This window comes from Schistocerca piceifrons, chromosome 1, assembly GCF_021461385.2.
Source record: "Schistocerca piceifrons isolate TAMUIC-IGC-003096 chromosome 1, iqSchPice1.1, whole genome shotgun sequence".
NCBI lineage: Eukaryota > Metazoa > Arthropoda > Insecta > Orthoptera > Acrididae > Schistocerca > Schistocerca piceifrons.
In genome coordinates, this window is record NC_060138.1 from 68,759,177 (window position 1) to 68,771,619 (window position 12,443).

The 12,443-nt window shown below is 39.9% G+C and overlaps 1 protein-coding gene across 1 annotated transcript in view; it reads left to right on the forward strand.

Annotated features, from left to right (window-relative positions):
- The first annotated feature begins 11,272 nt into the window (after window positions 1–11,272).
- Window positions 11,273–12,443, forward strand: part of LOC124776852 (trichohyalin-like) — a 60,490-nt gene continuing 59,319 nt past the window's right edge. The window contains exon 1 of the mRNA XM_047252063.1: window positions 11,273–11,342. Coding sequence (XP_047108019.1) covers window positions 11,273–11,342 — 70 coding nt within the window. The remainder of the gene's footprint in view (window positions 11,343–12,443) is intronic.

A 12,443-nucleotide genomic window follows, 5' to 3' on the forward strand; every position in this document is an offset into this window, starting at 1 on the left:
AGTCTGAGGGTATTTCACCTGTCTCATACATCTTTCTCACCAGATGGTAGAGTTTCGTCACAACTGGCTCTCCCAAGGCCGTCAGTAGTTCCAATGGAATGTTGTCTACTCCCGGGGCCTTGTTTCGACTCAGGTCTTTCAGTACTCTGTCAAACTCTTCACGCAGTATCATATCTCCCATTTCATCTTCTACTACATCCTCTTCCATTTCCATAATATTGTCCTCAAGTACATTGCCCTTGTATAGACTCTATATACTCCTTCCACCTTTCTGCTTTCCCTTCTTTGCTTAGAACTGGGTTTCCATCTGAGCTCTTGATATTCATACAAGTGGCTCTCTTTTCTCCAAAGGTCTCTCTAATTTTCCTGTAGGCAGTATCTATCTTACCCCTAGTGAGAAGCCTCTACATCCTTACGTATGTCCTCTAGCCATGCCTGATTAGCCATTTTGCATTTCCTGTAGATCTCATTTTTGAGACATTTGTATTCCCTTTTGCCTGCTTCATTTACTGCGTTTTTATATTTTCTCCTTTCATCAATTAAATTCACTATTTCTTCTGTTACCCAAGGATTTCTACTAGCCCTCGTCTTTTTACTTCTTGATCCTCTGCCGCCTTCACTACTTCATCCCTCAAAGCTACCCATTCTTCTTCTACTGTATTTCTTTCCCCCATTCCTGTCAATTGTTCCCTTATGCTCTCCCTGAGATTCTGTACAACCTCTGGTTTAGTCAGTTTATCCAGGTCCCATCTCCTTAAATTCCCACCTTTTTGCAGTTTCTTCAGTTTTAATCTACAGTTCATAACCAATAGATTGTGGTCAGTGTCCACATCTGTCCCTGGAAATGTCTTAGAATTTAAAATCTGGTTCCTAAATCTCAGTCTTACTATTATATAATTTATCTGATACCTTCTAGTATCTCCAGGATTCTTCCATGTATACAACCTTCTTTTATGATTCTTGAACCAAGTGTTAGCTATGATTAAGTTACGCTCTGTGCAAAATTCTACCAGACAGCTTCCTCTTTCATTTCTCTCTCCTAATCCATATTCACCCACTATGTTTCCTTCTCTCCCTTTCCCTACTCTCGAATTCCGGTCACCCATGACTATTAAATTATTCAGGTAGTGAAGGGAGACGAAAATTTCTTTTATTTCATCATACATTTCTTCAATTTCTTCATCAGCTGCAGAGCTAGTTGGCATATGAACTTGTACTACTGTAGTAGGTGTGGGCTTCGTATCTATCTTGGCCACAATAATGCGTTCACTATGCTGTTGGTAGCAGCTTACCCGCACTCTTATTTTTTTATTCATTATTAAACCTACTCCTGTATTACCCCTATTTGATTTTGTATTTACAACCCTGTATTCACTTGACCAAAAGTCTTGTTCCTCCTGCCACCGAACTTCACTAATTCCCACTATATCTAACTTTAACCTATCCATTTCCCTTTTTAAATTTTCTAACCTACCTGCCCAATTAAGGGATCGGGCATTCCATGCTCCAATCTGTAGAATGCCAGTTTTCTTTCTCCTGATAATGACATCTTCTTGAGTAGTCCCCGCCCAGAGATCCGAATGGGGGACTATTTTACCTTCGGAATATTTTACCCAAGAGGACGCCATTATCATTTAACCATACAGTAAAGCTGCATGCCCTCGGGAAGAATTGCGGCTGTAGTTTCCCCTTGCTTTCAGGCGATCGCAGTACCAGAACAGCAAGGCCGTTTTGGTTAGTGTTACAAGGCCAGATCAGTCAATCATCCAGACTGTTGCCCCTGCAACTACTGAAAAGGCTGCTGCCCCTCTTCAGGAACCACACATTTGTCTGGCCTCTCAACAGATACCCCTCTGTTGTGGTTGCACCTACGGTACGGCCATCTGTATCGCTGAGGCACACAAGCCTCCCCACCAACAGCAAGGTCCATGGTTCATGGGGGTAGGGACTGAGGGTTACCTAGCATATAAGCTGCAGTGCTCTAGTGGAACACTGCTTTTGTTGAGGCATATTGGCAGACAGCTAAACATGACAGCCAGTGGCTCAGCAAGGAAGAGGAGGGGGTGGCAGGGGGAGGGGTAAGAGACAAGGTGATCATTATGCCCTGCACACTGCCTGCAGATGAACGCGAAATAGTCTCCAAGATAAACAAGATATTCTGGAAAAGCCAGCGTCATAGAGTGTGTTTTTGGAGGAAAGGGGGCACCAAAAAAGTGTCGCACAACTGGCACTGCTGCAGGGTAGTGGAGGGGGTAGAGGCAAAAAAAGCACCATGGCTAAGGCACCACTTATATTTGCTGCACTACTGGATATACCTCATACTGAAGTAGTTCAATTGCAAGATTAGTAAGAACTAATTAGTACAAACAGCATACAAATTAACTCTCATTAGTTCTAAGTATAGCATAATAAATTCAACAGATTTTACAGATCTGAGCAGATAAGAACTGAAAAGATCATGAAAGGTATATGAAATTAATAATGAAACATGTATTTAGGGTATAGTTACAGAAAAAGTAAAATTTAAAACATTTACATATTTCTGTATTACAATATGAGAAAGACAAACCAAGTAACCAGGAATTTAAGCTCTGTTTATGAGGTTACATAAAAGAATAAATGAATTTAAAAAAAGTGTGCCTTCCTGAAAAACATTTTTTTATTTTGTTTAATCCCCATGAATATTTCGTTATTAAAACAGAAAAATGTTCTTGCAAGGAGGGATAACCTCTAACTCATTTATTTTTGAAGTTATTTATCTTCTGCTACAATTTCAGAGATGTGAGAGGTGGGTTATTTTGAGAATAATATAAAATTGTTATTCTCTTCTGAAATGAAATTTATAATTATGTAGTAGGATTGTCACTTCTACACAAAGAATAAATCTGTAAACCAATAGATTAGACTCAGTAATATGCAGACGTAATAAATAAAAAGTGTTTTATGAGGATTTTCCAGTGGATAGTATTATCTCTTGTTCAGATATTCTGGTTGATAACCTTACAGCCATCTTCAAGGTGAGTCATTGGTGGAATTTGAACACTTTTACACAATACTGTGAAGTAAATATGAACACATCTGTTGGCATTCTCTAGCTCATGCATGTTTACTCCACAATATTTTGTAAAATGGTTTAAATTCTGCGAGTGACTCACCCTGAAGACTGCTGTAAAGTTCTCAGTCAGAATGTCTCAACAAGAAATAATGCTATTCTGGATACACACCCAAAAAATATTGTTTAGACTGGTGAAATCTTGCTCAAAATGTAGCGTGTAATGTTTTCCCAAATATCTCTTCCACTACAATATTAGAGAGAAACTGCAAACATTTTGCATTTTTTTAGATTTGTCACAGGTATTTGACACCATAAATCATGATAAATTGCTACACGAGCTAGAAAAATCTTGGCATCAGATGAACAACTAACAACTGGTTTAGGTCTTATTTTAAGAACAGGGAACAATATGTGGAAGTAGATCAGGAGAAGGATAATGTCATTGGGAAATTTAATTCCAAGCTACTGATGTAAATATGGTGTGCCACAATGATCAGTAATGTTTCCTGTTTTGTTCTTACCCTATGTAAATTACCTGAACATAAGTAATGACAGCAGTAAAATATTTCAATTTGCTGATGATACAAACGTTCTAGTTACAAGAAACTCAGAAGAAACCATTATAAAAACGTAAGAGAAGCCACTGACAGGATAACATGTTAAGTTGATAACAATGACTTAATAATGTCGTCGTCTTGGTCTTCAGTCCAGAGACTGGTTTGATGCAGCTCTCCATGCTACTCTATCCTGTGCAAGCTGCTTAATCTCCCAGTACCTACTGCAGCCTACATCCTTCTGAATCTGCTTACTGTATTCATCTCTAGGTCTCCCTCTTTGAGTTTTACCCTCCACGCTGCCCTCCAATGCTAAATTGGTGATCCCTTGATGCCTCAGAACATGTCCTACCAACCAATCCCTTTTTCTGGTCACGTTGTGCCACAAACTCCTCTTCTCCCCAATTCTGATCAATACCTTCTCATTAGTTATGTGATCTACCCATCTAATCTTTAGCATTCTTTTGTAGCACCACATTTCGAAAGCTTCTATTCTCTTCTTGTCTACACTGTTTATCATCCACGTTTCTCTTCCATACATGGCTACACTCCATACACATACTTTCAAGAACAACTTCCTGACACTTAAATCTGTACTCGATGTTAACAAATTTCTGTTCCTCAGAAACACTTTCCTTGCCATTGCCAGTTTACATTTTATATCCCCTCTGTTTTGACCATCATCAGTTATTTTGCTCCCCAAATAGCAAAACTCCTTTACTACTTTATGTGTCTCATTTCCTAATCTAATTCCCTCAGCATCACCCGATTTACTTTGACTACATTCCATTATCCTCGTTTTGCTTTTGTCAATGTTCATCTTATATCCTGCGGTTTTTCCAGTGGATAGAATTATCTCTTGTTCAGATATTCTGCCTGATAACCTTACAGCCATCTTCAAGGTGAGTCATTGGTGTAATTTGAACACTTTTACACAATACTGTGAAGTAAATATGAACACATCTGTCCATTCCGTTCAACTGCTCTTCCAAGACCTTTGCTGTCTCTGACAGAATTACAATGTCATCGGCAAACATGAAAGTTTTTATTTCTTCTCCATGGATTTTAATACCTATTCTGAATTTTTCTTTTGTTTCCTTTACTGCTTGCTCAATATACAGACTGAATAACATCGGGGATAGGCCACAAGACCTGTCTTACTCCCTTCACAACCACTGCTTCCCTTTCATGCCCCTCGACTCTTATAACTGCCATCTAGTTTCTGTACAAATTGTGAATAGCCTTTTGCTCCCTGTATTTTTACCCCTGCCACTTCCAGAATTTGAAAGAGAGTATTCCAGTCAACATTGTCAAAAGATTTCTCTAAGTCTACAAATGCTATATACGAAGGCCTGCCTTTCCTTAATCTATTTTCTACGAAAAGTCACAGGGTTAGTACTGCCTCACATGTTCCAACATTTCTACAGAATCCAAACTGATCTTCCCCCAAGGTCGGCTTCTACCAGTTTTTCTGGTCATCTGTAAAGAATTCGTGGTAGTATTTCTCAGCCGTGGCTTATTAAACTGATAGTTCAGTAATTTTCGCATCTGTCAGCACCTGCTTTCTTTGGAATTGGGAGTATTATATTCTTCTTGAAGTCTGAGGGTATTTCACCTGTCTTTTACATCTTGCTCACTAGATGGTAGAATTTTGTTAGGCCCGGCTCTCCCACGGCTGTCAGTAGTTCTAATGGAATGTTGTCTACTCCCGGGGCCTTGTTTCAACTTAGGTCTTTCAGTGCTCTGTTAAACTATTCACACAGTATAATATCTCCCATTTCATCATCATCATCATCATCTACCTTCTCTTCCATTTCTATAATATTGTCCTCAAGAACATAGCCCTTGTATAGACCCTCTATATACTCCTTCCACCTTTGGCTTTCCCTTCTTTGCTTAGAACTGGGCGTCCATCTGAGCTCTTGACATTCATGCAAGTGGTTCTCTTTTCTCCAAAGATCTCTAATTTTCTTTTAGGCAGTAACTGTCTTACCCCTATTGATATGCGCCTCTACATCCTTACATTTGACCTCTAGCCATCCCTGCTTAGCCATTTTGCACTTCCTGTCGATATCATTTTTGAGACGTTTGTATTCCTTTTTGCCTGCTTCATTTACTGCATTTTTATATTTTCTCCTTTCATGAAGTTAATACAATATCCCTTCTGTTACCCAAATATTTCTATTAGCCCTTGTCTTTTACCTACTTGATCCTCTACTACCTTCACTATTTCATCTCTCAAAGCTACCCATTCTTCTTCTACTGTATCTCTTTCCCGCATTCTTGTCAATCGTTCCCTAATGCTATCTCTGAAGCTTTCTACAACCTCTGGTTCTTACAGTTTATCCAGGTCCCATCTACTCCATTGCCACCTTTTTGCAGTTCCTTCAGTTTTAATCTACAGCTCATAACCAATAGATTGTGGTCAGAGTCCACATCTGCCCCTGGAAACATCTTACAATTTAAAACCTGGTTTCTGAATCTCTTTCTTACCATTATATAATCTATCTGAGACCTTGCAGTATCTCCACACTTCTGCCATGTATACAAGCTCCTTTTATGATTCTTGAACCAAGTGTTAGCTATGATTAAGTTATGCTCTGTGCAAAATTCTACCAGGCGGCTTCCTCTTTCGTTCCTTAGCCCCATTCCATATTCACCTACTACATTTCCTTCTCTTCCTTTTCCTACTATTGAATTCCAGTCATTCACGACTATGAAATTTTCATCTCTCTTCACTATCTGAATAATTTCTTTTATCTCCTCATACATTTAATCAATCTCTTCGTCATTTGCAGAGCTAGTTGGCACAAACTTTTACTACTGTGGTGGGCATGGGCTTCTTATCTATCTTGGCGACAATAATGCGTTCACTATGCTGTTTGTAGTAGCTTACCCGCATTCCTATTTTCCTATTCATTATTAAAACTACTTCTGCATTACCCCTATTTGATTTTGTATTTACAACCCTGTATTCACTTGACCAGAAGTCTTGTTTCTCCTGCCATCAAACTTCACTAATTCCCACTATAACTCTAACCTATCCATTTCCCTTTTTAAATTTTCTAACCTACCTGCCCAATTAAGGGATCTGACAATCCACGCTGCAATCCGTAGAACGCCAGTTTTCGTTCTCCTGAGAACGTCCTCCTGAGTAGTCCCCACCTGGAGAGCCGAATGGGGGACTATTTTACCTCTGGAATATTTTACCCAAGAGGACGCCATGATGTTCTGGGGATTTTCTGGAGATGCATCAAACCATTCAAAATTCAAAAAGTTGTAAGAATAATGGAAGGGGCAGATAATCCAAATCATGCAGACCATTGTTTAAAAAAATCTAAATTTAAGTCTGTCTTGTTTGATCATGGCTTTTACACAGTAAATGAATATCTACGAAAATAAATTTTCCTATGTTAACCCAATGTTGTCTAATACAGAAGAACATTTGTATATTATCTCTCTGTATATAGTGTAACAACATTTAAGTGTTCATTATTAATTGATATATTAATATGGGTGTTATGTACAAAGGTATGTGTGAAATGAAATTAAGTCCCATGCTTCTTTACAGAGCGTACGGGAAAGATGCGGGAAACCTGCACCGCCTTACTAGGCAAGGTCCTAATGGAGGTGGTTTGCCGTTGCCTTCCTCCAACCGTAATGGGGATGAATGATGATGATGACGACACAACAACACCCAGTCATCTCGAGGCAGGAAAAATCCCTGACCCCGCCAGGAATCGAACCCGGGACCCCGTGCTCGGGAAGCGAGAACGCTACCGCGAGACCACGAAGGGCGGACGTACAAAGGTATAATTATGTATAAACTTGTTAATATCAACATAAAAATTCAAATAACTCTTGGACATTGTGCAACTGTAGATAAATATGGGTCAATAAATCAAATCAGATGTGAAGGGTTTGAGACAGAAGAGAGAGACAGCTGTATTCATTTATCTTAATCTGATAAAGGATAGGTGGAGAAGGTAGAGAAATATTAACAGTTAAAATCATTATTCAGTGTGTGTGTGATTTAACAGGTAATGTAGTTTAAACAGTTTAACTATTTTCCAAAGTTGGAAAGTTGCTAAACAATCTTAATATACTGTTGTTCATAAATGAGTAGAACACTATTTAATAAATTGAGAGAAGGGGGAGGAAAGGAGAAATCACTAGCTCAAACATGCAAAAACACAATACTAAAACAGTTCCTGGTAAAGATCTTATATTCAAATTTTGAAAAAGTTTAAAACATGAAGTTAAGTTTGGTGTCTATGACCTCTACACAGAATGCATGCAGCTGCTATTGTGAGGATGCTCTCAGTGCAGTAAGGATCTGCAGAGAAAGACAAAGCAGCAACTTTTCTTTACTGAAGATGATCTCTGTGCCCTATGGATTCAGAATGCAAACAGCTGACCATGACCACTCCACAAGTTGCATTGTTTCCTGTGTAAGTAATTTGTCAGTAAGATAAGCCACATGTGATCAAGCATGATTGCTGGAAGAGGAATCAGTCACTTATTACACCCACATAAGGGGACACAAGCAACAATCATGTTATTTCTGGACCATCCTGTCTTTATTACATTTGCAGAGAGCTGAAGCTTTTGTCTCGACCTAGAGATATATTGTCTTCACACACACAGACACACAGTTCAAAGCACCACTTCACAGTTGTGTTTTTCTCTGAGCTGTCAAGAAGTTAAAACCAGAATTCATTCAGAAACACACTTTTCTTCCATCATCTGTGATCCAGTGTACATACTGGTGGTTGCCCATTTTAAAGCTTGATCAGTGGTGAAAATTATGGAGTGGAGGACCTTAGCTCTATCAGAAACAAATGATATCAAGTTTATTAGGGCAGTGGAATTAGTAAGCAACACCTCTCCCATCCAGTGGTGATAACTAAACCTAAGAAATTGCTGCAATGATACAGATGTAAAACCAATAATCTATATATCTCAACATAACTGTCAAATGTTAAACTTTAATGATTAGTTAGATACTATCAAAGAAGAAAATATTTTATTGCAGAACCTTACACAATGACCAGGGCTGTTTAGAGAACATTTTTCCACACAACTGACTTATTTTACACCACCCCTCCACTTTCCCTTCTTACACTTTTACCCATATCAGTTTTCACTAGTAATTTTGATACAGCATAAAATGTTACACTTTGGCACTCCTTTAACCTTTCTCAACCTGGCACTGCAAGTGCATTCTACTAATTGTAATGCCTTTCACATCGCTTTCAGCTTGGTGCCCCAAGCACCAGCTTGGGTCACTAGGTCCTTTTGTCACATTATTTCTAGAGGAATTACAGGGAGAATGTTGGAAAAATGTTTATAAGTAAGACAGGGTGTATCGAAAATTTATATCAACATAACATTTTGAGTGTTTTTCCCCAAAACAGTGTCCTTAACAGAAACCAAACACAGAAAAAATTACTAGGGTTTTGTCAGGATAGTGCTTTAACATCATGCTATAAGCTATTGGTATTTCTCCAATAAGAATTACTCTTTAAGGAGAGACATGGACCGGTAATTAGAGGAACTAGGTTACATTAACTTTTACAGATAATTTCTGTAAGTTCTTCTGAAGATTTCAATCATTGAGGAAAAACACCTTGACTTAACTGATTACAAATTTAGCTTGAGGGAGGTGTTAGAAGGTTTGTACAATATTTCAGTACTATGAAATACATTTTCAGTTACTGCCGTTGAGTGAACTTTCCCTCTTTTAGCACTTGATATCTTGGCAGTTAGGTCTGATGCTGGAGTATGCAAGGCCTGTAATTTAATGTAGTGTTTTTGATGGTCCATTTCCTCATCCTGAGTTTTCAGTTCCTGCCAGACTGATTTGTTCACAAAGAAAGCTAAACAAGACCTTACAGAGGCCTATCAGAGCTCAGCACAAAAATTTACCCTGCTTGTATATTGTAATGCACTGGTAAAAGTTTTGATTGGCATTTAAAAACAGTCATAAAAATGATTACTGATGGCAAGTATAATCACCAAGAGTCCAAACTCAGTCTTACTGGACTAAGTTCTTAACAGACCTACAACTGTTTCTGTCAGTATCTCACTCATCATGGAGGGAAAAAAAACATCCTGCTAACATATGAAGTTAGTTACTTTTGGAAAGGACACGATAAGTGTTACCATACAATCAAACAAGAAACTGATGATCTCACTAACCACTCCTGTGAGTCACCTGATTATCTGAATTCAGTAACTGAAAATTTCTGTTAGATATGACAATACTGCAGTGTTCATTGTAAAATGCTGTGACATGGTTGTATGTCTAGTTTTATGGAGGTTAAGGGAGCAAACTATGAGGTCATCAGTTCCTCAGTCCCAAACCAAGTTTGAAAGTGTAGTGTTCCAGCTAGCAGTAAAGGCCATCTGCTTATATTGCCACAATGTGTAGTAATGGTAGAATCAGATATTTTGGGGCAATGCTTAGTGTTAGAATAATTGTATGAGATGTAAAGTGAGTGTAGGGTCAAGTCAACTTGTAGGTCATGGTGCAGGTGGGGCTCCCTTAGGGCTCAACTTTGGTGAGCCAGAGACATCCCCATTCTCAAATACCAGTCAACTAATACAGGGATGAAAGAGTGAAGTAACAAATAATGTCCATTTAAACAGGTGGAGAGGAAGTAAATTTAAGTAAAATGATAAGTCACTAAAACAATCTCAAAAATGAACAGAGATGATGATGAAACAACAAGATAAAAGAAGAATGCTAGCTCTGCAGGCACGATGAAGTCAAGGACCCACTAGGCTCAGCATGTGGTGGGAAGCATCACTTCCACAACTGCCCCAGCCCCAATAATGTATGATCAGAACACTGAAGTCTAGAACAAAACTCACTCATTTAAGAAAGCATTAAACCTGTTCAAATATACATGCATCATAAGGCAGTATCAGGGATAAGGAATCCTCAAATCCCTGAATCCTCAAACTCCTGTGTTGTCCAAGTGCTTTAAGTAGAGTATTCCCCTAATATTCATGACACTGTCAGCAGAACATGACAATTTTATCAGGAGGGATGCAGATCAGATTGAATAAAGCCATGGGTGAGATGAGTTTCAAAACATGGTTGGGGAGAGGGGAGGGTGACCAATCTGAGGAGGTCAGCAGCACCATCCAAGGAGGCAGAAACTATGGGAGGAACAGTGCCAACAGCGCAGTCCAGTCAACAAAGAGGCAGAAGGAATGTCAGTGTGGAAGGAAAAGTAAACAACTGGGGGTGGGGGTTAGAGCAGGAGGCACCCCATGCAATAGGGCACCGCCATCAGCCCATACTGTATGGAGGCAAGGCTGAAAGTCTCCCAAAACACACCAATGCCAACCACGAGACTCCAATTCTGCAAGGAAATTCAGGTACTTCCTTCTGGGTGAACAAACCACTCTCACAAAGAAAACCAAGGACAGATGTAACCATGTGATGGTCATCTGCTAACACTTGGGACAAGGGGAATGAGAGGGCATATTTAGTGCAAAGGGCCAAAAGGCAGGGCAATTCCAGCAAAATATGGATCATCATAAGGGGCCCCGGCAACTACAAAGGGGAAGGGGGCAGCTCAAAGGCATGCCATGGGTCAAGCTGGTACAGCCAATATGCAGACGGCAGAGGCTGATACATTCCCACTGGGAGATGCAGACATACCATGTGAAGCTGGAAATCAATCCCCAGAGGTGTGGTGGTGGTGGTGGTGGTGGTGGTGGTGAGTAAGTGGCTGCCCACCCCCCTCCCACAGACAGACAACCACTGACCAACTTATTGCCCAAGATATCCACATGGCCAGGAATGCAAAAGAAATGAGCCAAACAAGCAGCACAGTTGTGGATAGCAGAAACTAAGTGGTGGAAAAACACTAGGCAGTAGCCTGTAGGCCACTAAGTCCATACATGACAAAATGCTGGTGAGGGAGGACCATTTAACAAAACAAAGGACTTTGTAAATGACCATTAGTTCTGTGGTAAACATCCCACACATGGTGGCAAGAGATGGTGTTTTGTGCAAACAGGTGAAATAAAGTCATAACTGGTGGCCATTGGTGTACAAAACACCAGCATCCCAAAATTCTCTGTAAGCGAGCAGAATGAACAACTTAACACCACTGACATGATGGAATCTTGCCGACACCAGAAGAGGAACTAACCAAGGGAGGGGATGTTCAGGAGAGCAAGTGGGGAACAGGATAAAGAGGAAATATGGAAATCATGGTGGAGAGAAGTGAGGTGGAGCCCTACCTGCAGACTAACCCATGAGGGGGATTGGGGGTGGAGGGAGGGGGAGCAGCAGATGGGTAATTTTCTGAAGTCAGGGAAAGAATAGAACAGCTGGTATTAGCAGAAAGAGCAAATAATAGTGGCACAGGAAACCAGGAGCTGGAACCATTGATCAATCAGAAGTCTAGAGTAAAAGGAACCAGTGCCCAGATACCATGATTTTAGACTGGGTCCAAGAGGAGCAGTGTGGAAGAGGCAGCTGAGTCCTAACTTGACAACCGTAGTCCAGATGGGCCAGAACTAAGGCCTGATGAAAGTTGAGAATAGACTAATGGTCTGCACAGCAAGAAGTGTGGGCAAGGAAGCATAGGCCACTGAATTTATAGATAAGGCCAATTTTTTGGGAGGTGGATATGGGACAACCAAGTAAGCTTGTTATCAGAAAAAGACCCAAGTAATGAACTGAGGGACGACTATCAGGCATTGAGTATTGAGATAGAAGTAGAATTCTGTATCAGGATGAAATGTAGTACAGTGACAAACACCACACAGAATTTAGTGGGAGAACTGAAAACTGAGTCCACATGGAAGTG